The sequence below is a fragment of the Carassius auratus genome, unplaced genomic scaffold (assembly GCF_003368295.1).
Source record: "Carassius auratus strain Wakin unplaced genomic scaffold, ASM336829v1 scaf_tig00016300, whole genome shotgun sequence".
NCBI lineage: Eukaryota > Metazoa > Chordata > Actinopteri > Cypriniformes > Cyprinidae > Carassius > Carassius auratus.
The window spans coordinates 386-24,343 of NW_020524661.1; the positions used below are offsets into that span (position 1 = coordinate 386).

A 23,958-nucleotide genomic window follows, 5' to 3' on the forward strand; every position below is an offset into this window, starting at 1 on the left:
TGAACTATTCCTCTAACGTTAACAGGAAAGCATTGAGAACACAACACCAAGATCATGGGGTCAATGTGCAAGGAATGCAGAAACTCATTCATAAACCTGCTTTGGATAAAAGCGTCTGCCAAATGCATAAATGTTAGTGTGATAAAAAAAGAATAAGAACCCACAGTGATCCCAACATCTCTGGTCTCTGCAGGTCTACACACAACGAGATGGAGAAGAACAGGTACGTGCATGTAACCCTTGTGGATTATACTCATTATATCCTTACCGAATTAGATTCAGATTAAACTTCGGTAATTAAAAAACTACATGAGCAGGGAATGTGACCAAATGCCTCGTCTGAGTTATTTTGGAGGATAATGCTCAGAGATGAGTAACTCCTAACAATGCATTCAGAGCTGCTTTCATCTGCTCTTTAGAAATATATCCAGGTGAAGAAGGAAAGCACGTCTCCTTGTGTCTCTGCTGTTGTTTCAAATGAGAGTCCAGGGCTGATATTTATAAAGCATTTGTGATGCAGATTTGAATAAATGGGCTGCACGTCTGATGTGAGACCAGCACAGCTGTGTAGTAATGATTCATGTGGTTTTGGCTCTATATATATTAATATACCAAGCTACGTTTTATGTACATGTATGAACATTGGTACACATACGTAAGACACACTATTACCTACAAAAAAGTCTCTTGGTACAATATCCAAAAACCAACAGGAAGTCTGTTATTTAGAATTTCCTGTACGATGTTTGTGCAGTTTATAGGCCACGTGTCACACACAGTGCAGCAAACGACTACACACACACACACCAACAAATTTTGTATATTTTTTTATCATCAAATATCACCAAAGTCAACATAATTTTAGGTTTGTTCTGAACTTACTGGAATTATATTTTTTCCTGAAGTAAAATATATATATTTTTTTTTCTAACAAGCTTTTTTCTGTAGTTTGTGTTTGTTTTATCCCCCGTGCGATTCTAAAGAGCTCTAAAGCTTCCTGAATGACACACAAGCACCGTAAAAATATACTTCACAGATCATAATTGCATTCTTCTCATTTTTATGATTCATGTTGCTACTGCTGTTTACTGGAAGTGTTTTCTGACTCATTTTCTTGTCGTCTGTCCCATCCAGGAGGGCACATTTAAGGCTGTGTTTTGGAGCGCTTAAAATCCCTCGTGCCCTTAGGACCAGACTCAAACCGGCACACAACCCTCCGCCTCCTCACGAGGGCTAGAGAACACATCAAGGTATGTGCCAGCGTCCCACTGGAGGTGATAGTGTTCTCAGATTCTCACAAGAACTTCACGCAGTGATCCGATGTTAAAGCAGCAAGTCACAAGAGCCGGTTACGGTGATTTTACCACGTTAAGTGGTGTTGTATAATTAGTTTACTTTTTTTTTTAAACCTGATGCGTACAGTTAGGGCTGGGCGATGTCTTGATCTGTACTTTGACAGATACTTGATTTTTTCAATATTTTTTAACTAGTGTAACTACAACATGATTCACCTTTTTCTTTATTAACCCTTTAGTTAAAAATATTCTGTTCCACGTGCACCACACATGAAATTGTTAACAGGATATAAATGTTTAACAAAACACAGAAAATGCATGAAACTACAACTACATCTTGTACAAACTTGAACATATGTTCAGAAATGAAATGCTTAATAAAAATCTCAAAAGTCAAAGGTAATTCAAATTCAAAATGAACTTTTTTCATCAGTAGATCATTATTAATTATTATGAAGTATAAATGTTCTGTAAAAACAATGAACAGCAGCTTTCAGTCATCATGATGCAAACATTAAATATCAGTCATACAGTAGTTCTTCACAGATTGCGCTGCTTTTCCATTATTTATTCTATGTAAACATGGACACATTTAACTGTTTTTTCATCTTTTCTCATTACTGTTATCATTGTCATATTGTCAAAGTATCTAATTCTAACGCTTGGTAATATTTATCAAATATCAAAATCGTGATTCCTTGACTTATAAAAATAAAATCATGGCCCAAACATTACATTAGAATTAATAAATGAAATGTGACAAATCGCCCAGCGCTACAGTGCTATTCGAATGATTTGGGTGGGGTAAGATGTCTCTTATCCTCAAGATTGCATGTATTTGATCAGAACATGTAGGGGTTGAACCCATGTGTGTCTTGCAGAGGCTGGAGGATAGTGAGAGGAAGGCCCAGCACACTATAGACCATCTACAGAGAGAACAGAGACACCTGCACAGACGCCTGGAGCAGCTCGGCGTGGAGCGCACACGCATGGACAGCATGGGCTCCTCAGACAAATCTGACTCCGACCAAGGTACACAAGCCTTATATAACGTTTAGTTTAGTTTTATTGATTTATATAGCACATTTAATAACGACAAAAGTGCTGAATGAATAATTAAATGCAAAAACGGGCCTTTAGAATCATTAAGCTGTAAAATATTATCCGCCATCCCAATTTTAACTTCACTCAAACATTCAATCAGAGTCTGCGGAGATATATTGTCATCTAGTTTCATTGGAAGATAAAGCTATATATCATCTGCATGAAAATGGCAAGAGATATGATGCTTAAGAAAGATCTTTGCTAAAGAAAAAAGATAGAAGGAAAACAAAACCGGGCCTAGAACAGAACCCTGTGGTACCCCACAATGTACATGCAGCATTGACAGAGATAAAATTCACAGGAGCTACAGAAAAAGATCTCCTTTTTAAAAAAAGAGGTATGACGTACACCTCCAATGGCCTCAATAAGATAGAGTCAAAAAGTAACAGGTAGCACATGGTTTAGCATGTGTACTTCATTACTTAGAGCCATGGATGTAAAACACTTCTCAGGACTCGTTTTAGTGCATTTATGTCACATTGCCATACATGCATTATTTAACTTGAACACAACAAGGTCAAATGTGTAAGATCCATTTGTGAGGCTTCTAAGAGCTCTTTAAAAATACCCAGAAGCCCTTGCTTCTAAAAGGCTTCTACCTAGAATCAGAACTGCACAAGATTCCAGTTCTCTTGCAGACACACAGTGGAGGTTTGATGATCACATGCTTTTTGACAGAAATGAGATGAATGATGGTCTTGAGGAGTTTGTATTATATATTCTGTGGCCTGTCCTGTGAACAGATGGCATGCAAACAGACCGCAGCATGATAAATGCTTTAACGCCTAAATTGGAATGTTGCCATGGAGATAATGGGCCAGAATGACTAAACGTAGCACTCTTCAAAATGCACATTAAAATGCTATAACCTTAAAAATGAACACGAGTTATTAAAATTACAGCTTGCACCATGTGGTTTCCATGCAATTATAATTTCTGTGCATGTGAATAGATTTTTTATTATTAAAAAAAACAAATGCAGCATGTGCATATAGTATGTAACAAAAGACAAAAATGGTCAAGGAATGTTTGGTAGATGATGTTAATACAGATGAAGCAGCTCGCTCTCTTTATAATCCACAAAGCTGACTCTTTTGTTGGTTTTGATAGATTCTGTTATCCTGATTTGGATAAACGCATCTGCTAAATGACTAAATGTAATGTAAATGTCATTTTCTTCAAGTGATTTACAGTATACTAACATATTATGTCTGTGAATGTAAATATTTAATCACAGTAGAGAGAGAAATTGCTTCTGAATATTTCTCCCTGTGTTTGCTTCACAGAAGAGGTGGATGTTGACGTGGAAGGAACAGACGATCTTCTGGGAGACCTGGAGTGGAGCATGAGCAGCGTGAGCGACTCGGACGAGCGAGGAAGTTTGCGCAGCAGCTGCAGTGATGAAGGCTATTTCAGTGCCAGTGTCCGGCGACCCACTGACCCTCGGGACAAGAGCCCTGCGCTCGCCTGCAGTCTATAAGAGCACACATCTGCCCTCGTCTCCAGATGTACCTCCACACAGCTGCTCTAATACTCCAGGAGGAAGCTCGAGGGAAGTGTTGGATGTGTGTCCACTGACCAGACCTCAGTGACCTCACTGCCTTCGTCCAATCAGATCGTCCAGGCCATTTGCCTTTGCTCCCATCACGCTGTCCTGGAGAAAAACCCTTAAAGACCTCACAGCCAGATGAAGAATGTCTCTCAGAACCGTCCGGACGCTGCGCTGGGTCACATGACCTGTTGTGCTCTTCCTCTAGCAGTCAGAAGACTTCCAACAGTGAGATGTTTAATGTTTCTGAAGAAGTCACCTAGCCATTTATTTGAGCCCAAATACAGCAGTAAAAAATTTTTATATTTTCACTATTTAAAATAACTGATTTTTATTTTAATTTGTTTTAAAATCTAATTTATTTTTGTGATTTCAAAGCTAAATGTTTAGCATTTCTCTAGTCACATGATCCTTCAGAATACATCATTCTAATATTCTGATTTGCTGCTCCAAAAACAATTATTTTTTTATCATTGTATAAAGTGGAATTTTTTCAGATTTCTTTGATGAATAGAAAGTTCAACAGCATTTATCTGAAATATAAATATTTTGTAAAATTATTAACGTCTTTATAGTCACTTTTAAAGCACCCTTGCTAAATGAAAATATAAAATTCTATAATTAATTTCACCCCCCCCCCCGCTCCTTAATTTCTTTTTTTATTTTGTCATTTTTATTAATTTTTGTTCTTTACAAAGTATGACTATGTAGTCATCAAAGAATCATGAAAGATTATCCAACTGTGTTAAACATTGAAAATAATGAGAAATGTTTCTGGAGCAGTAAATCATCATATTATTCTGATTTCTGAAGATCATGTGACACTGAAGACTGGAGGAATGATGCTGAAAATACAGTTGTACATCACCGAAATAAATCATACTTTAACACAGATTCACACAGAAAACAGATGATTTAAATTGTAAAAATATGTTCCAGTTTTACTGCTTTTGCTGTACTTTGGATTAAATAACTGCAGGCTTGGTGAACAGAATTCTTTAAAATCTTGCGGTTCAGAAAGGTTTGACTGCTAGTGTATATGACGGTGAAGTGGGCTTTTTTACTCTCGTCACGTGTAATAACTGAGGGCTTCTTCTACTGTACAGGTCTAAGATCTGCTGTCATGTCCTTCTCTAACCGTCTCTCTGAAGGGACTGCAGCTTCTTCAGTCACTCTCTCTCTCTCTCTCTCTCTCTCTCTAAGGACAGTGGTGTTGTTGGTGTGTGTGATGCATTATGTTTGCCGGTGGTCTTTTCTCTCGACTGTTCGCTTCTAGAAGCACATTCCACGCAGAACAGAGGTTTGTATCAAAAGCATGAACCTCAAATTACCTGCTGTGTGAGCAATAGACCTCTGCTGCTGTGTGTGTGTGTGTGTGTGTCATATCAGGACACAACTCTGTATAATGACATGGGTATGACACAGGTATTACAAGGAGAGAGTGACTTATGAGGACATAACCCATGTCCCCATTTTTCAAAACACTTATAAATCATACAGAATGAGTTTTTTTGAGAAAGTAAAAATGCACAAAGTTTCCTGTGAGGGTTAGGGTTAGGTGTAGGGTTGGTGAAGGGCCATAGAATATACAGTTTGTACAGAATAAAAACCATTACACCTATGGGATGAACACACTTTACACAAAAACAAATATGTGTGTGAGAGAGAGAGAGAGAGAGAGAGTGTGTGTGTGTGTGTGTGTGTGTGTGTAAGAGAGAGAGAGAGAGTGTGTGCAACAATGCTTTGCACTGAGATATTTCAAACAAATGTAGTCTTGATATGAATATAGTTCACAGAAAAAGAGAGATATCTGCACTAAATCTACGTATATGAATACAGTATATTTGATCACATCATATTTCAGACTAGAAATAAGAATATATTTAAGTAGTGATTGCATTAGTTATCATTAGTTTCGATGTGTAGTTGATTTGCACTATAGCCTATTTTACACATCTGTTATATTTTTTACTGCACAAAAATATTTTAAAAAGGATATAAAAAGTAAAATAAATTGCATTAAAAAAATATTATTTGTGGAAAGTGGGAACACCAGAGTAGGCTCTTATTAGTGTGCCTGATGGGATTCGGGAGAAGCATTTTAGTGTACACTAGTGAGTGAAGTGGCTTCTTTAGGGAGCCTAGTGAGGGATCTGTGTCTGAATGTACTGAAAATTTATGTACTGCTGTTGGGTAATATAGAACATTTAAAACAAAACCAAAAAAAAGTAGAATAAATAAAAATGAGTATAGATGTTGTGTGAGTTGTAGCGGTTTAGAGCACTGTGTATTTTAGATGGGGGGGGGTGTACTGTACATATAGATATAGATCTAGATGTTTGTGATGTCACTGTCCACAGACAGAGAGAAAGGGCTCTTCTTCTTCTTCTTCTTCTTGGGAGGGCAGGCGGTTTGGGGTTGTATGCCTTTAGTATTGATATGCTTTTCGGTCTTGTTTCTATTTGTTACAAGTGTTTAAACAAAAATAAGGGAACTTCCTTCTCAAGATTGTGTTTGGAAGTTTCTCACGACTCTCTCCTCTGCTGTCTGAGCACTTCCACCTTTCTTTACTGCATTGCTCTTCTCGTCTGCAGCGGCGGGACATCCATAACGTCACGAATGTACGGTGCTGTCGCTCACACACATGTGAAATCTATGATGTCATCGCGGGGGGGTCGATGTGCTACTTCTGAATTATGGGTTATGTACCGTACACACAGTACAAACGACTCAAGCCTTAAGACATAAAAATGTATAGAAATGATAGAAGCTATATTAGAGAACGCTGGTCTGCTGAAGAGTCATTCCACTGATTGTCTCAGGTGTTACACACACACACACACACACACACACACACACACACACACACACACACTCATCCTGCCAGGTTTATGTCTGTTTTAGGTCTGTTTTTACATCCAATCAGAAATGGACATGTCTATGCTGTTACTTTTTAAGAATTGGGGTACTTTGATGTTGACTGCTAAATATGTGGTTAAAAGAAAATAAGAAATGAACTTAAAATTAAATTAAATTAAAAAAAAGAAAATGTAGAGGGTGCGTTTCTGTTCACTGTCTGAAAATACATATTCATATTCAATTAAAGTAATGCATGTCCAGAAATACGTTTCCTGGATTCGGCCGTTATCAGGGTATCTTCTGTCCATTACAAATCTGTTTTCAATTAAAAAAGCTGAAAACGAAAGACTCAAGAGGTTTCAAGTGAGAGAACATGAATTCAATAAAGAGAAATTCAAAAAGGTCTAGTTTATTCTTTATTCCATTTAGTTTAACAAACGGAAATGAGTCATTTTGTCATTTGTCGTTTACAAATAGGTTTATGGCTTCAATATTTGATTAGCACTTGTGGGCGGAGCTGAAACGCTGCTATCATCTGATTGGTCGGATCGCTCCGCCTTCAGCACGGCTCTTTCACTCTTTCAGGCAGAATAAGAGTCTTATAGTAGTAATGTCTGAAACCACTGCTCACTGTTAATTAGAATCATATCTGAAGCAGATGTGGCTGGGCACATAATTCGTGCTGCTGTGACCTGCAAGTGACCCCTTTAAAATATTTCTAGTTTATAGTATTTTATGAATATTGTCCCACTGTAAATACAGTGCAAATAATTCTGTCTCCTTGGATAAAAGTGAAAAGGAAATAAAAATCAATAATAGACTAAACAGTTCCATGATAATATGTCTGTAATATTTATTACTCTTGTCTTTAAAGTCTACAGGCACTAGGCATGTGTGTGTGACATTAATAAATATTTGTGAAAGTTAATGTAGTTAAATTTATGAAATAAATTAGTAATATTAGTTTTATTACATACTAAATTGAATGATGTTTCTCTTCTTAGTCTTCTTTGTTGGGCTTGAGAAAGCCAACATATATTTTAACATTATTATTATTTATTATGAGAGTAATTTACAGAAACTTTTAATATTTCACCAAATTCAGCTCAGATCTTCAGACTCGTCTGACTCGTTGCTGTATAACTGGTCAGACTTACCTTCTCAAAAAATCCCCTTGACTTTTGTTATCTGAGCAATGAAGGCCTTAACAATTATAGGTCCAATTTTTCGTGCTTTTCTTAAGCTTTGATTGTGTTTACAATGTGCAATATAACGTGTTTATGTTTCATGTGTAAAAAAAAAAAAAAAAACAGTATTTTTCACACAATTCACCTTTCTGTATAGCGCTGTTTTCACTGTCATAAAAACGGGCTGATGACTTCCTTGTTCTATAAACCCCTCCTTCAGAAAAAACGTGAAGAGTTCTGATTGGTTCTGACAGCGGTTCCTGTGTTGTGATTCTACACCAGCTGAGCGCAGGCTGCCCTCCTGCTAACGTGATTGGACCAGGCGGCAAGGAACTCGACCGGAAATTGAAGTCGGCTGCGTGCCGCCATCTTTTAGCAGAACTTCACTTGCGTTAGCATTCCCATTGACTCCCATTCATTTTGGTGTCACTTTGACAGCGAATAACTTTACATCTGAGGCGTTTAAAGACTCCGTTTGTCCATTATTTATTTCTAAAGATACACGACAATGTATAAAGGGCTCCATTACCTTCTATGTTACGTAGAAACAGTTTTTGTAAAAAATAGGCTAACGATTGCGTCATAACCACTCGTCTCTCTGTCGCATTACCGTACAGACAAGAGACAATACTATACAAAATAATTAATCAGAATACTTACTCCTGCTCACTCATGCCAAAGAACTCCCCGCTCAAGCTCGCCGTCTCTGCAAGATTAACGATGGCAGTTTGCACGCACAGCTACTAGAAGATTTACATCTGTCAGACAGGTTGCTGACGTCATCAAGCTTCGAGTCTGCGCGTCAGAAACGGAAGTGCTAAAAAAACGCTAAAAATTGGTGTTGAGTTCCAATGGGGTCGCAGTGTCCATTTCTTTTACGGTCTATGGATTGGACTAGTTTTGAGAAGCAAGTGGGCAGGATTTGTTTTGAAAACCTGGCAATCCTGATCTGAACACACGTGCTGGAGATTTATAATCACAGAACGCCTTTACTGACGAGATGCGTGTGAAAATCGCATTCGTTTCTTTTGCACAGCCCTAACATCTAGTTAACAAAGCTATACAGCATTGCCCTTTGTGTAATAAGTAACAGAAACTGTTAAACAAACCAACTTAAATAATAAAATACACTTACCTTTTGTGGTCAAACAAAGGTGATTGGACTCCGAGATGAAAATAACCGCGTTTCGACGACATGGCGACAAACACACTCTACAAACGCAACTCTTCCATGTTCTCCATGTGAGCACAACAAGACCACGTCACTACTGAAGGAACTAGAGGGATGTAGTCCAAACTGGTCGTTCGATGTAGGCAAATTCTGTTAAATAAAATATCTCGCTTGGCATTGAACTTTGAGCTTTAGAATTTTACAGATATTATTTATACTCCAACAACAACATTACACACTAACTAAAGTTTAAAACATGGGATCACGAAGAACGGGACCTTTAATGTCTTCTGCGTGAGGTAATTGAGTTGTTCGCGGTGTGTGAGTGTGTATACTGATGCACCACAGGTCTATCAGTGGTAAACTCGGTGTACGGTGAATTCCCGCGACAAGTCAGTAGCCTTATTTTTGGACAGGACCGCACGCCATAATAAACAATCCGCACCCGACCGATGTTTTCAACTAACCCGCCCGCAACTCAGGGCCGTCGCCAGAACAAACCAAATGGGGGGGCATTTAATTTTCATAGGGGGGCACACTTTTTTTAATGATCTGAGACAGACCATAACATAAACCCATATTAGGCTATAACTAAAATAGACCACAATAGTCTTGTTTTGTTGAATTATTCAAATAAAATACTTCACCGTTTGATCTCAACGTCTCTGTTTATTGTCTCTTAACATTTCCAAAACCGCCAAAAATTTATTCTGAGATCGCATGCAACGCGCAGCTCAGCTGCGCAAAGCAATTGCGTATAAACAACACAATACTGTATGCTTAACTAAATGAATTGCATGATTTATATATACATATACATATACTTACACACAAACTGCATATTGTAATTTGAATTAATAAAACTACTAACACAAAAATAACATATTGAAAGGTCTGCTGCTGGAGACTTGCCATTGGCTTTTGTATTTGAATAATTAATGAGGTAGGTCTTTGCAAGGTTTGGGTGCTGTTTTTGGGATGTTTTAACAGTCATTTTATTAATATAATTATATTTAAAATTATGTTCTGTGTAATAATGCGTTGAATAATGAATCGTCTGAATCATTTCTGAAGGTAATTATGCATTTCTAGTGTTACCGTTGTAGTGATTACTGTTCCTGTGAGTCAACTTCTGCTGAAACAACGTTATTAGTGCAATGATCTAAATCAATATAATTCAATAATAAATGTCTAACTGCGCACTCACACCGGCGGCGTCGGGAGCGTCAAAAATCGCTTTTACTGTTCTGCTCACGACGCTGCAGATAGATTCGTGAGCGCTCAGATGCTCTGACGTAGATCGAATGCTTTTTTTGTATTTAAAGTGGCCGCAAAGCAACAAGACTTGTTGATCTTATGCAGACTAACCACAAGGAGGTTAACGTGCTAAGTTGATCTCATCAAATGTTGTTGTGGACGAAATATTAAGATCCTTTACTTAAAATGAACGATCTCAGACACCTTGGCCCACGTATCAATTTTAATTATTTTTTTATGTCCCTGTACACAAACAGGCCACATCATAGATTACTGCAAACGCGAAACAGCAATGATCAACCTGTCCTCTAGTTTGCTTGGGAACTAATGTGATCGGAGCTGCGTCCTCTGGAATCCTCTCAAGCGGTTGACTTCTACGTTCCGATTGGTTGCTGCCCAACCGCGTCATAGCTCACCTACCATAAAGTTGCCTTGATTTAAACTCTGCTCGACGCTCTCAAAGGCCAAGTCGCGCCGCGCCGCACCTCGACGCTGGTTTACATTGAAAATGAATGACTTCCGGCCACTTTGACGCTCTCGACGCCGGCGGTGTGAATGCACAGTAATGCAAGTTTGGTTAATTGTTCTGTGCGTTACGTTTAGGGGGGCACAAAAAGTCATTTGGGGGGGCACTGCCCCCCGATGCCCCCCCTTGACGACGGGCCTGCCGCAACTCCGACCGCAAAAAAAAAGAAAAGAAAAAGAAAATATTGTACCAGACCCGCTTCCTGACCCGCATTTTTTACAAGTAGTAAATGCTTCGCCCCTTTATATTAATTTAATTACTTAAATAGGCTATAGCCTTCAGGATAATAAGCGTTATGACCGCACACATAAAGCTTGCCACAAAAGAACCTGTTAAAGTAAGGAGGATTATGAATGTGTTTAAATTATCAAGGAGACATTTAATTGTTTAAACTGGTGTTTTCTCTGTCGCTGCTAAGACGAAGTTGACCGTGAGGACTCGCCGTGAACACCAGAGAGAAATGCTTCTTTCATATGGATTATATATTCAGATAGTAGCCCATTTATTTTGGTTTGAATATTATCGTTTAGACATTTCAAGCTCTCTGTAATAAATTTCCTATATTTCTCTTTAAACCCACCGACTAAAAGATTAAGACACTGCCTGACCCAAAATATCACCCAAAGTTTCTACAGCTTTTTTCTTAGCTATTTCAGAATCTGTTAAAGTTACTGGTGCTAGCTTGTTCCTGCAGTCAGAGTGATATGAATGTGTGTGATTTACGGCATGATAAATGCTCGTCACTTCTGCTGCCCAAACTTTGTCAGCCTGTGGGTCATTTGGTTTATTGAAAAAACGATTCCACTGATTTGCATTTTTCTTGATGATGTGCTTTTTTTGAGGTACTCACATGCACCGCTTCACGTCGTGTTCTCCTCCATGTCCCACAGAAAAAACTGCTCTGCTCTGCCATCTACAGGTCTTAACCAAGAGTATGTAGTGGTCCATTCACTAAAAGAGCATCTTCTCTTTTTCGTGGCCACGGCTGCTTAACCTGAGCGAACAGCGCATGCGCTCTCTAATTTGAGATTGTTGACATGTTGCGGTTCGTGCACCACTCAACAGTTTGATTGACGTACGACTATCGCTTTTATGGCTCTCCTCTGAACTATTGGACATAAATTAACAGTACGCCTATGGACGTATCCGTGTATTTATTAGGCAGGGTCGAATGAAAAAGCAGGACAGATGCTCAATTTGCGTGAGGCGGAACAAAGGGTTAAATTGCTGTAGGTTACAACGTAAAGCGGGACAGGTGGGGCCCTCTATTCGCGCCAGTTATTCAGCCAATAAAGTGTAGGCCTATGCATTTAAAATTGTGTCTAGTACTATATAAATTACAAAGGTTTAATTGGCATCTTTATTTCACACAACCCCGACCGACTGCGACCTGAATATCATAAAAAATGTTTTTGGATGACTCGTGACCGCTGGATCAACCCGCGCATCACTGCCCCTAACCCAAACTCCCAGGTTAAAACCTTATTTTACTGTCTATGGTTAAAACTGCTCAATCTCGCACACACACACACACACACACACACACACACACACACACACACACACACACACACACCCACCCCAACACCTTGCTACAGCGGTCTTTGACATTTAAAACCTCAGCTTTTGCATCTTTATAAATGATTTTGTTTGTGATGCTAGAGACCTTTAAACATTCATTTGGAGAATTTACTGTTAAATGCATTTCATAGTGAAAAATGCTTAAAACAAAACTAGTGCATACACGAACAGTAGTGTATAGTCAAACTTATTGGAAAAACTGATTGGAAACATAAGCCTGTGAAGTGCACACGAGTGACTCATCAAAATGTCTTTTATTATTGCTTAAACACGGCTTAGGTGAAATATTAGGGGTAAAAAAAAAAAAACTCAACTTGATTCGTATATGTGGTCTTTAGCGCCACCCAACGGCCACACTTTAAGACATTACCCCTAAACTTTTTATTTATATAAAATTACGTATGGTCCAAACCGCGTTCCACATTACTGCGCATCTGTCTTTTTAATATAATTATCAAATTTACCACTAAAACCACCTGTTAAACACATACTGAACAACCTTAACTTTACATATACACCATAAAAGTAGTTACTCTAAACACAGATCACACTGACTGCACAAACACAATCCTGGGCTGCATTTCCTAAAGCATCACAAGCCTGAACGGATCATCTCAATGGGTTACAATGCTTTTGGGAAACGCAGCTCTGGATCACAAACACTCAAACATGAAAGACAGAGGCAGACACAAGAGAAGAACCAACAGCATTTTCATATAAAATGTTTTTAATTCCATTTTTCTGTATAAAACAGCTTCACAGCTCTGGCCAATTCAACAAACAATTCTGCACTCACCGCAGGAAAGAGCAGACACTTCCTGTTCGTCTCGCTCTAAAACACCTGACATTTGGATTGAAGGGGCGGGGCTTATTTACCATTCTAGTTTTGGCGATAGAACATTAACGCAAAACTCTAACAAATCACTTGTGGTTAGCTAGCTAGTACAACATTAATATTAACTTAAAAAAAAAAAAAAGAAACGAACGCATGAATGAACGAACAAGCCGATCTGGTCACATCCCAAACGCGAGTCCTTGAGTCCATGTCCACAGCGAGCCCAGCAGGAACTACACGGTCTTCTGCTGGCCCTTCTTACCGATCAGGGACTTGTGGATGTGAGGAATCACACCTGCAAGAAGACCACAAACACACAAGCGCTTCACATCCACATCCGTCAACACAACAGTGTTTACAGCGAGCACAAAGACATTAATCTCCAACACACCTCCGCCAGCGATGGTGGCCTTGATGAGGGAGTCCAGCTCCTCGTCTCCACGGATGGCCAGCTGTAGATGACGAGGAGTGATACGCTTCACCTTCAGATCTTTTGAAGCATTTCCTGCCAACTCCAAAACCTAGTCAAAGCAAAAATTACTCAGACACCAGATATAATGCATTTTACTAGTGCAGGGCACTAGTGTAGTCTTACTTCAGCTGTGAGATACTCGAGGATGGCTGCGCTGTAGACTGCTGCGGTCGCTCCCACACGACCATGGCTTGTAGTGCGGGTCTTCAAGTGCCTGTGGATACGGCCCACTGGGAACTACAGATTTAGACATGCATTCCCTTAGACAGCATCACCTGACATCAATTATTAGACTTCAACAAAAAATAAAACTGACTGAAGGACATTTAAACAATCATGAAAACAGACGCTCACCTGAAGTCCGGCCCTTTGTGAGCGAGACACTGCTTTTGCCTTGGCCTTGCCACTGTCTTTACCTGCCTTTCCTCCTGCCTACAAACACCGATCAAATGCAAACACACACACTTCAGTGCACCAAGCATATTAGGAGCAGACACTTATGCTCATTTTTATTTGCATCAGCATACATTTAAAGTATGCTGAATTATATTAATGCATTAAAGATTAAAAAATAAATTCAATCTTTAAGATTTAAAGTAGAAAATGCAGCAATATAAAGATTCAGTATTACAAAAATCTTAGTTATTTCCAACTGCAAAAAAAAAAAAAATTCTAGAATGTGACTTTCCATAAGTAACAACATAAAAATTACATAATTATCTACAATCATAGAATGTAACTTTATTAAATGCATTTTAATTTAGTACATACATTTAATTTTGATACAATTACAACATATCGTCCCCTTGGAATTATAAGGTTCTATCTGCATTCCGAGATATAGAGCATTAAAGTTTTTGCATTCCATTTGACTGTGTAGATAGAACCTTATTATTAAATAAAAATTCCATAATGTATAGAACACAAAAAAAAAAAAAAGTAAATAAGTTGTCACAGAATAACAATATGGGAATAACTCAATTTTTACAAAAATGTCAGATAGAACCTTATAATTCCAAAGGTGACGATATGGCGTTTCATTAAGTTAAAAAAAAAGAAAAGAGATGTAATATCTTATGATTTCGCGAAATGTAATATTGCAAACCATTACATCATTTATACAGTATATTTACAGCAAACTTTTACGATTACGGTTTTACGTGTTAATTACAGGTATATTTAAGTCAAGTCAACTTTATTTATATAACGTTAGCCCTTTATAGAAAACAGATTGCGTCAAAGCAACTGAACAGCATTAATTATGAAAACAGGGTGTCAATAACGCAAAATGACAGTTTAGAAACTCCTCCACTTCTCTTGGAAGAGAGAGAATGATTAAAAACATCCATCAGGAACAGATCCACATGAAGTAACGAGTCGGTTAACGCGGGAATCTCCCGCTCTTATGACTGCCACGCGAGACTAACGACATACTTCATCCGTTTCTGACATTAACCTGCACAGACTACACAAACACAGCGCGGTTCTCGTGAGTCGGTGTTTCTGAAGAACTGTGGAGAGAATAAAGTGGATCTGAACTGATCCGCTGACGGACAGAGCTTAGCTTAGCTTTCCTGCTCGAAGAAATCTCACAACAACTGCGACGTATATCAACAAAACCAGTGTAATAAACACGGAAGATGGCTAATCGTTTAAATTAGAACAATAGACGTCGAGATTAAATAAATATATATTACAAAAGGCTGTTAGCAGCACGAGCTAGCAGCGCGAAATCGAAGCAGCGTTAGCACGAAGCTAGCGGAGAATCTCTAGAAAGACGACAAAAACGCGGTAAAAGAAAACAAAAGGCATTTACAGTTATATAAAACAAATTTACGATTTAATACTGAAGAACTACATACCATTTCTGCAAATTATCACTTTGAATGGGATCTGGGGAGGTCTGTGTGAAATCTTTGACTCGAGGAACAATAAACCCGTTCAACAGAGAACGCTTTAGGCGAACCGACGCTGGAACCAGCCAATCAGAACAAGCGATGTTGATTCGAATTTCAGGAAGGCCAATGAGATTTCAGCAGGGATGTGCTTCTACCATCCCCCATCGAAGAATGATAACACAGAGGCGTGGCTTGAGTCGAATTTAACGAAAACATTCACCTCTGTTTAAAAGTCACAAATGACCTGACAAATATTTACTATATATATATATATATATATATATATATATATATATATATATATATATATATATATATATATATATATATATAATTACTTAAGAAAAAAATAAATACAAATTCTAATCAAACCCTTTTCGAGGCGAAATCAGGTGATCTTTTAATAAAAATACATTGTTTAAATTACTTTAAATTATTATTTCATGTTAAAATATTAAAACGAGGGAGTTTTAACATTTTCGTTTATACAGCTTGGTGAAGTCATTGATTAATACACATTTATTTACACTAAGAGGATCGAAAAGTTTTTTTATGTAGGCATAAAGGACAAACTCTGAGAAAACATAAACGCGATTGTATATTTTCATTAAAACATATAATGCAAAAAAAAAAAAAAAAAATCATGAAATAAAAAACAAAACACACAGTAAATAACAAATAACTGTCTTCATACTGCCACTGTACCAACAGGCCAGAACAAATGATTAAATATTATCTGTTAAACATTAAAACAAATTCCTTGCATGTGCAAACACAATTAACAATAAAGCTCTTTCTGACATTTGACTTATTTATTATTATGAAAAAAATAAATGGTATGTAGGGGGTATGTATGTGTTATTTGCCTTGGGAATATTGTGTAGTCTCACATCTTCATTTGGCTATACATTTTCTCTGAATTGTGTCAGATTTTGTGTGTGTATTATTATTATTATTAATTAATTAATTTATTTATTTTGAAACTAAATGTAATAAAATGTTTTTTTTCGACATTGCATGCATTCCTATGGCAGGTCAAATTGGTAAGCCAAAAGGTAAGGATTTCTTACTGTTTTTACACCCACATAAAGTCATCCGATCCACAAAAAAAATATATTAAAAAAATAAATAAATAATTGTATGTGTGTTTGTGTTGTGTGTGTGTGTGTGGGGGGGGGAGGGGGGGGGGGGCAAAATATGTGACAAAATAAAATAAAATAAAAAATGCCGTTTTTTTTTTTTGTTTTTTTTTTTAATTCTATACCATGGTCAGGTAAAAATTACTCATGAGGGAAGAATTTGTAAAATAGATAAGTAAATGAAATTCCAGCTACATAAGTCCTCGAATCTACTAAATATTGTGTCTGTGTGTTGTGTGTTTCGTGAACACATGATAGGTAAAAATTTATAGCCTGAATGCACTGTAAGTCGCTTTGGATAAAAGCGTCTGCTAAATGCATAAATTTAATTTAATTTTAAATTCAAGCCTCTCAGAAGAACTCTCAATGGTTTTGTGTTTCAGGGTCACATAAGTTAATGGCTATAAAGCGGTAAAAAAAAAAAAAAAAAAAAACTGTGTGCTGCTGGAAAGACTGTGCTTGTGATAGTAAATAGCTAGCTAAAGTGCTTGTGATAGTATGTTATCGACTCCACTGTACCAAAGAGTACGGGCCAATAGGAGAAGCGAATACATGACTGACACGCCAATCGCCCAATCACAAGATGTTCCTAAGGCGGTGACGTTCCAGAGCTACGTCCCATAGGTATGGAGCCAAAAGAGTCTCAATAAAGATAAATGCACACATTACATTCACATATGCATACACAGGATTCATACATGCACACACATGATTCATAAATACACACACAGGATACACAAATGTCCACAAAATTTACAAATGCACACACAAAATTTAAAAAGCACAGAAGATTCAGAAATGCATACAAATACAGAAATGCACACAAAATTCAGAAATACACACACAATTCAGAAATGCAAACAACATTTACAAATGCACTCAAGATTCACAAATCCATTCATAGGACGCTCACTGGTCACAAGGAGGGATATGACGAAGCGCGGGTGGGAAAAAAAAGGAGCTGAGGTGAAGATGGCGGATTTGGACAGCAGGAGCGAGTGCGGCGGCGGAGGAAGCAGGTTCCACGGGTTCCAGAGGGACCAAGACACCCAAAAGCTGGCGTCAAAGTGACTCGACATCCAAAACAAGCGCTTCTATCTGGACGTCAAGCAGAACTCGAAAGGCAGGTTCGTCAAGATCACCGAGCTCGGAGTTGTGGGCTCCAAGAGCCGCCTGACGCTCTCTCTGTCGGTCGCGGCGATAGATAGCGTAGTCCTCCGCGGGAGAGGACGGCGGGCCTAGACGGGCCTTAAAGAGCGAGTACCTCGTGAGGGAGAACCGTAAATACTGCCTCGATCTGAAGTAGTGATGTGTCGTTCTTGAACGATTCGTGCATTTTGAACGAATCTTTAATGTGACTCTGGGGGACGAGTTGTCTCGGGGAATGATTCGTTAAGTCGCGCATGCGCATTATTCTATAGGTTCTGTTCTAGTAGAAGTAATTCACCTGTTAGTCAGTGCAGTCTTGAGCCGGAAAGAGAATTGATTAGATCATAGTTCGGGTCCATCGGGTTTTTGACTTGTTCCTTAATCACGTGACAGCCCAATACGCTAAACCCAATGCAATATGAGCCGGAAAGAGAATTGATTAGTTCATCTCATGAGTCTTCGGGTCGAGTCATTCCTTAATCACGTGACAGACCCAAACGCTAAAAACCACTGATCTATAATATAGAACTGGATTGCTCATGACGTCATTAAAGTGAAGCCGCAGCGCCGCCATATTGGTAATCCCTAGTGTGCGAAAAAGTTCCAGCGCTCTTTGTCAGACACGTGGTTTTGTTGTGTGTGACGTCACCGCGGCGCCGTTTTTGAGGTATCGCTATTGACTGAAACAACCACGACTACAAGAATAGAAGTAAATAATAGAATAAATAACTAATATAACTACTTAGATAACTATCTAGATAATAAGTAAATATAAGTAAATATAACTCGCAAACCTGGAGAAGCAAAAGAAGATTGAGAAAAGGGCATACCGAGATAAACTCAATAAAGATGCCAGGGACCGTTATTTGGAGAAATTGTCATCCATTCATAACAGATCCATATGAGCTGACTGCATTAAGTTGGAGGGCTGACCCCGCATTGCTACCTTCATCCTCATACTTAGACATTGTTAATTATCTTGTTTATGGTATAGTGTTGTCAAAAGACCCGGTACTTCGGTACCAAGTCGGTACTAAAAAAAATGTAAATGTGACGGTACCAGGTTTCTTTAAGTACCGGTAGTACCGAGGTCCCGTTCAAACCCGGCTCAACGCTATGATTTCTGCAAAGCAGAAAACGAGTATGGAATCTCAAAATCCAGTCATGAAAATGAAACTTACATTTTAAAATGGACAGTCATGGAATTTGTCAAAGTTAGCATTAATTAATCAAATCAAATCTCCATATGGACCAGTATCTGTAAATGTTAAGCTACAAAAGTTGTTTGAAATATGAATCCTGACTGACTTGTCTGACTTGTCGCGGGAATTCACCGTACACCGAGTTTACCACTGATAGACCTGCGGTGCATCAGTATACAGACTCACACACAGCGAACAACTCAATTACCTCACGCAGAAGACATTAAAGGTCCCGTTCTTCGTGATCCCATGTTTTAAACTTTAGTTAGTGTGTAATGTTGTTGTTGGAGTATAAATAATATCTGTAAAATTCTAAAGCTCAAAGTTCAATGCCAAGCGAGATATTTTATTTAACAGAATTTGCCTACATCGAACGACCAGTTTGGATTACATCCCTCTAGTTCCTTCAGTAATGACGTGGTCTTGTTGTGCTCACCATGGAGAACATGGAAGAGTTGCGTTTGTAGAGTGTGTTTGTCGCCATGTCGTCGAAACGCGGTTATTTTCATCTCTGAGTCCAATCACCTTTGTTTGACCACAAAAGTAAGTGTATTTTATTATTTAAGTTGGTTTGTTTAAACAGTTTCTGTAACTTATTACACAAAGGGCAACGCTGTATAGCTTTGTTAACTACATGTTAGGGCTGTGCAAAAAAACGAATGCAATTTTCACACGCTTCTCGTCAGTAAAGGCGTTCTGTGATTATAAATCTCCAGCACGTGTGTTCAGATCAGGATTGCCAGGTTTTTAAAACAAATCCTGCCCACTTGCTTCTTAAAACTAGTCCAATCCATAGACCATAAAAGAAATGGACACTGCGACCCCCATTGGAACTCAATTGAGACAAGTGAAGCCCATTTTTAGCGTTTTTTAGCACTTCCATTTCTGGCGCGCAGACTCAAACGAAGCTTGATGACGTCAGCAACCTGTCTGACAGATGTAAATCTTCTAGTAGCTGTGCGTGCAAACTGCCATCGTTAATCTTGCAGAGACGGCGAGCTTGAGCGGGGAGTTCTTTGGCGTGAGTGAGCAGGAGTAAGTATTCTGATTAATTATTTTGTATAGTATTGTCTCTTGTCTGTACGGTAATGCGACAGAGAGACGAGTGGTTATGACGCAATCGTTAGCCTATTTTTTTACAAAAACTGTTTCTACGGGGCCATAATGTAACATAGAAGGTAATGGAGCCCTTTATACATTGTCGTGTATCTTTAGAAACAAATAATGGACAAACGGAGTCTTTAAACGCCTCAGATGTAAAGTTATTCAAAGTGACGCCAAAATGAATGGGAGTCAATGGGGATGCTAAGGCAAGTGAAGTTCTGCTAAAAGATGGCAGCCCCCACCCTACTTCAACTTTGAACTAAATAATTCTCTTTCCGGCTAAAGACCGCGTAGGTTTTGCGTATGGGTCTGTCACGTGATTAAGGAATGACTTCTTGTCAGATAAGAAGTGAGAGCTAATCACAGACTGAAGACCCAGGTAAAGAATGAATATGTTTTTCTGTATCTTATAGCATTTTTGTTTTGTATTTTTTTGTAGTGTGATCAACGTTTGCGTAAGTACTAGATGTGTTGGGGAGGTAGCACTTAATATTTTAATAACATTTTGCTAAAATGAACGAAATGACTCGAACAAAAAGATTCGTTCATTTTGCTGAACGAGACTCAAAAGTCCGAGTCGGTAAAATGATCCGAACTTTCCATCACTAATCTGAAGGCGTACCAGCGCGGGAGATTCCTGCGGATCCGGCAGACCGTTAACCGTGGAGGAGGAGGAGTTCAATCCGGGTTCAATCCGTTCTTCCCGCTCAGGGTCTCATCGAGTTCCGCGACGCGCTAGCGAAGCTAATCGACGACTGCGGCGGAGACGAGGAGGACCTGAGCGGCGGAGGACACGCGGAGTTACCCGAGGGCTCGTCCGTAGCCGTGGACTCCAAGCGGTTCTTCTTTGACGTGGGCTCCAACAAGTACGGCGTGTTTTCTGCGCGTGAGCGAGGTGAAGCCCAGCTACAGAAACTCTATCACCATCCCCTTCAAAGCGTGGAGCAAATACGGCGGAGCGTTCTGTCACTACACCGAGGAGATGAAGGAGATCCGGGAGCGGCACAGAGAGAACGCGCTCGAGCGGAGAACCGGAGAAGAGTCTGAGAGCGACGATCTGGACAACGACTGACCGCCGGAAGAGTCTCGTCGCTGGGGAGAGCCGCGCTCTGGAGACGGACGCGTGGAACAAGAAGATGTTCGACCGAGAAACACTGTAAGCAGATCCTGTGTAAAGCAGTAGAGACGATGTTTGATAGATACACGGATTCTCCCGCTGGATGCTCTCTGTAGGTCTCGTCGTTTTGAAAGTTTGCTCCTTTATAAAGAAAGAAAACAAATTACCCTTCTTTCACACAGAGTCTGAGGGATGTTACAATGTTAGTGTGTCGAGAAGAACTGAGGATTGTCTCTACTTTAGGTGTTTTGAGCTGTTGTGAGAGCAAACCAGCATCATCTGAGCTGTGTGTGTGTGTGCGTGTGTGTGAACATGTATATAGAGCTCAGATCAAACAGGTTTTGGACACACAGCACAATACAGTTCAAGCAACATGTTAACATGGTGCTATAAAGTCAGGATCGAGCAGATTATCCTGATTGTATGAACTGAATTGGGAATTAGTAGATTAAGAGCTTTGGGGATGTGACTGGAAACAACACCCAGCTCGGTTTAAATAGATTAATTAAAATCAAAATACAGAAATATAAACATAGAAATATATTTATATTCAGAATCAGTTTATAAATTATAAATAAATCCTGACTGTTTCTGGTTGGTGTCTGTTCTGTGTGATGTGATAAAGGCAGTGTGGCACTGCTCTATCCTCCACACACTTCCTTTAATAAAGAGATTTTCTTTGCTGAGGACCTGCGTTTGTTTTACTCTTTCCTGACCGCTCAGCGTTTGTTAACAAGAAAGTGATTCTTCTCCTACTGATGACTTCTTCTGTGCTGCAGGGACACAGATATCATTCTAATCTCTAGTGATAAATGCATTGAGGAGGTGCCCTAGAAAGTCCAAATAAAAAGCATCTGAATTGATGCATACTAAGGGCACTGCTCCTTCACAGACTGCTCACTTCACAGATCCACCATCAGAATTGCACCATTATAAACATAAATTATTAAGAATCTCCTACACTGCTTTACAAAAGTAATCAGGAAATAAGAACATTTTTAACATCCGAGTCTGTATCTAATAATGAGAACAGTTCTGTTTAAACACCGCTTTGGATTTGGAGAAATGTAACATCGCATCCTTTGCTTATCGACGGATCCTCTGAAGTGAATGGGTGCCGTCAGAATGAAGGTGTATTTCTTACAAACACCCAGCTTTTAACTGAAGATCTAGAGTGCTGTGCATTGTTGTGACGTGTTTATCAGCTCTCATTCTGACGGCACCCATTCAACTCCAATAGTGAGCGAGTGATGCTACATTTTTTGCTAAAATCTGTTCTGATAAAGAACAAACTCATCTACATTTGTGTGTAACATCAGGTGCCTTCTACTGTATATATTTAACACTTTTAGAAAAGTATCGGGGAAAGGTGGTTGTTAAATTATAGAGTTATAAATCCAATTTTTGGACTTGGAATATTAAGTTGGAATATTATATCAGTTAACTTTTTTTTAAAGTGGATTATACTTTATTTTAAGGTGTCCTTGTTGCAGTGTAATTATACATTACTGAGTGGATAGGATTTAAGTTTGGCTTAGGGTTACTTTTATGCATAATTTATTGTTATTATAATAGTAAATAACAAGGACACCTTAAATAAAGTGTTACTGTAATTTTAAGTCCAAATTATAAAACTTTAATTGTTGCTACTATAATTTTTTATGGTAAAGTTCTTGCAAACAGGCTTTTTTACACGTCACGTCTTTTACAGTAATGATGAACAACTGTCCCTCCTCATCTTCATGTCTTGTGTAAAGTCCTATTGCACAAAGTTAAACCCTGTGACCCTCATCTGATGTGATTCACACACACACACACACACATGCTAAGCTTCACTGATGATGACAGTTCAAGGGTAGATGCAATGGCACGGCTGATTCAGGAGATTATTTCACATGCCGTCATGCTGATGCTGATGATGAAGAAGAAGATAAGCTGCAAACAGATGTCAGAGACACTGCTTCATTCAGATTGTGCTGGGAGCTAATCAAAATATTGAGAAAATCATATTTAAAGTTGTTCAAATGAAGTTCTTAGCAATGCATATTACTAATCAAACATTATGTTTTGATATGTTTCCACAATTTACAAAATAACTTCACGATTTTTGGTATAAAATAAAAATGTATAGTTGTGACCCATACAATGTATTGTTCTCTATTGCTGCTGTGCTACTCATGACTGCTTCTGTGCTCTTTTATTGTGGACTTTTTATTTATTTTTAGGATTAAGTCGGCTGATTAGTTTTTCACATTGATTCACAACAAGCCCAAACACTATAAAATACATGTTTATTTGGTAGTCATTAATGGAGTGAAATATCAACTACATATAAATCGCATTCTATCCAGAACATTTTTACATTTTAGATTTTTGCATATATTATTAAATCAATGAATAATACAGAAATTAGTCGTGCTTAGATTTTGTCAGAAAGAAGATACAATATATTAATAATAAAAAGTTCATGCATATATAAAATACATAAGCAAGATGCTTTGATTATTTAATCT

General features: G+C 38.5%; 1 protein-coding gene and 2 pseudogenes across 1 annotated transcript; 2 read left to right on the forward strand and 1 right to left on the reverse strand.

The window, feature by feature from the left end:
* Positions 1–209: 209 nt before the first annotated feature.
* On the forward strand, positions 210–4,411 carry LOC113075035 (max dimerization protein 1-like; annotated as a pseudogene).
* An 8,832-nt stretch (positions 4,412–13,243) lies between these two features.
* Positions 13,244–15,851, reverse strand: LOC113075033 (histone H2A.V). The gene is made up of 5 exons (XM_026247747.1): positions 15,699–15,851; positions 14,191–14,268; positions 13,960–14,073; positions 13,756–13,885; positions 13,244–13,659 (listed from the first exon to the last, which is right to left on the reverse strand). Exons 1-5 carry the CDS (start codon positions 15,699–15,701, stop codon positions 13,598–13,600), a joined length of 387 nt encoding a protein of 128 aa, XP_026103532.1. The 5' UTR covers positions 15,702–15,851; the 3' UTR covers positions 13,244–13,597.
* A 1,863-nt stretch (positions 15,852–17,714) lies between these two features.
* LOC113075034 (transcriptional activator protein Pur-beta-like) lies at positions 17,715–21,981 on the forward strand (annotated as a pseudogene).
* Positions 21,982–23,958: the final 1,977 nt, after the last annotated feature.

Bases quoted from the DNA above. Each gene is read 5' to 3' on its own strand.
- LOC113075033 (XM_026247747.1), bottom strand. The intron at 14,074-14,190 runs GTGAGCGTCTGT...CTAAATCTGTAG, and splicing joins CACAAAGGGCCGGACTTCAG to TTCCCAGTGGGCCGTATCCA. The intron at 13,660-13,755 runs GTGTGTTGGAGA...GTCTTCTTGCAG, and splicing joins GGCCACCATCGCTGGCGGAG to GTGTGATTCCTCACATCCAC.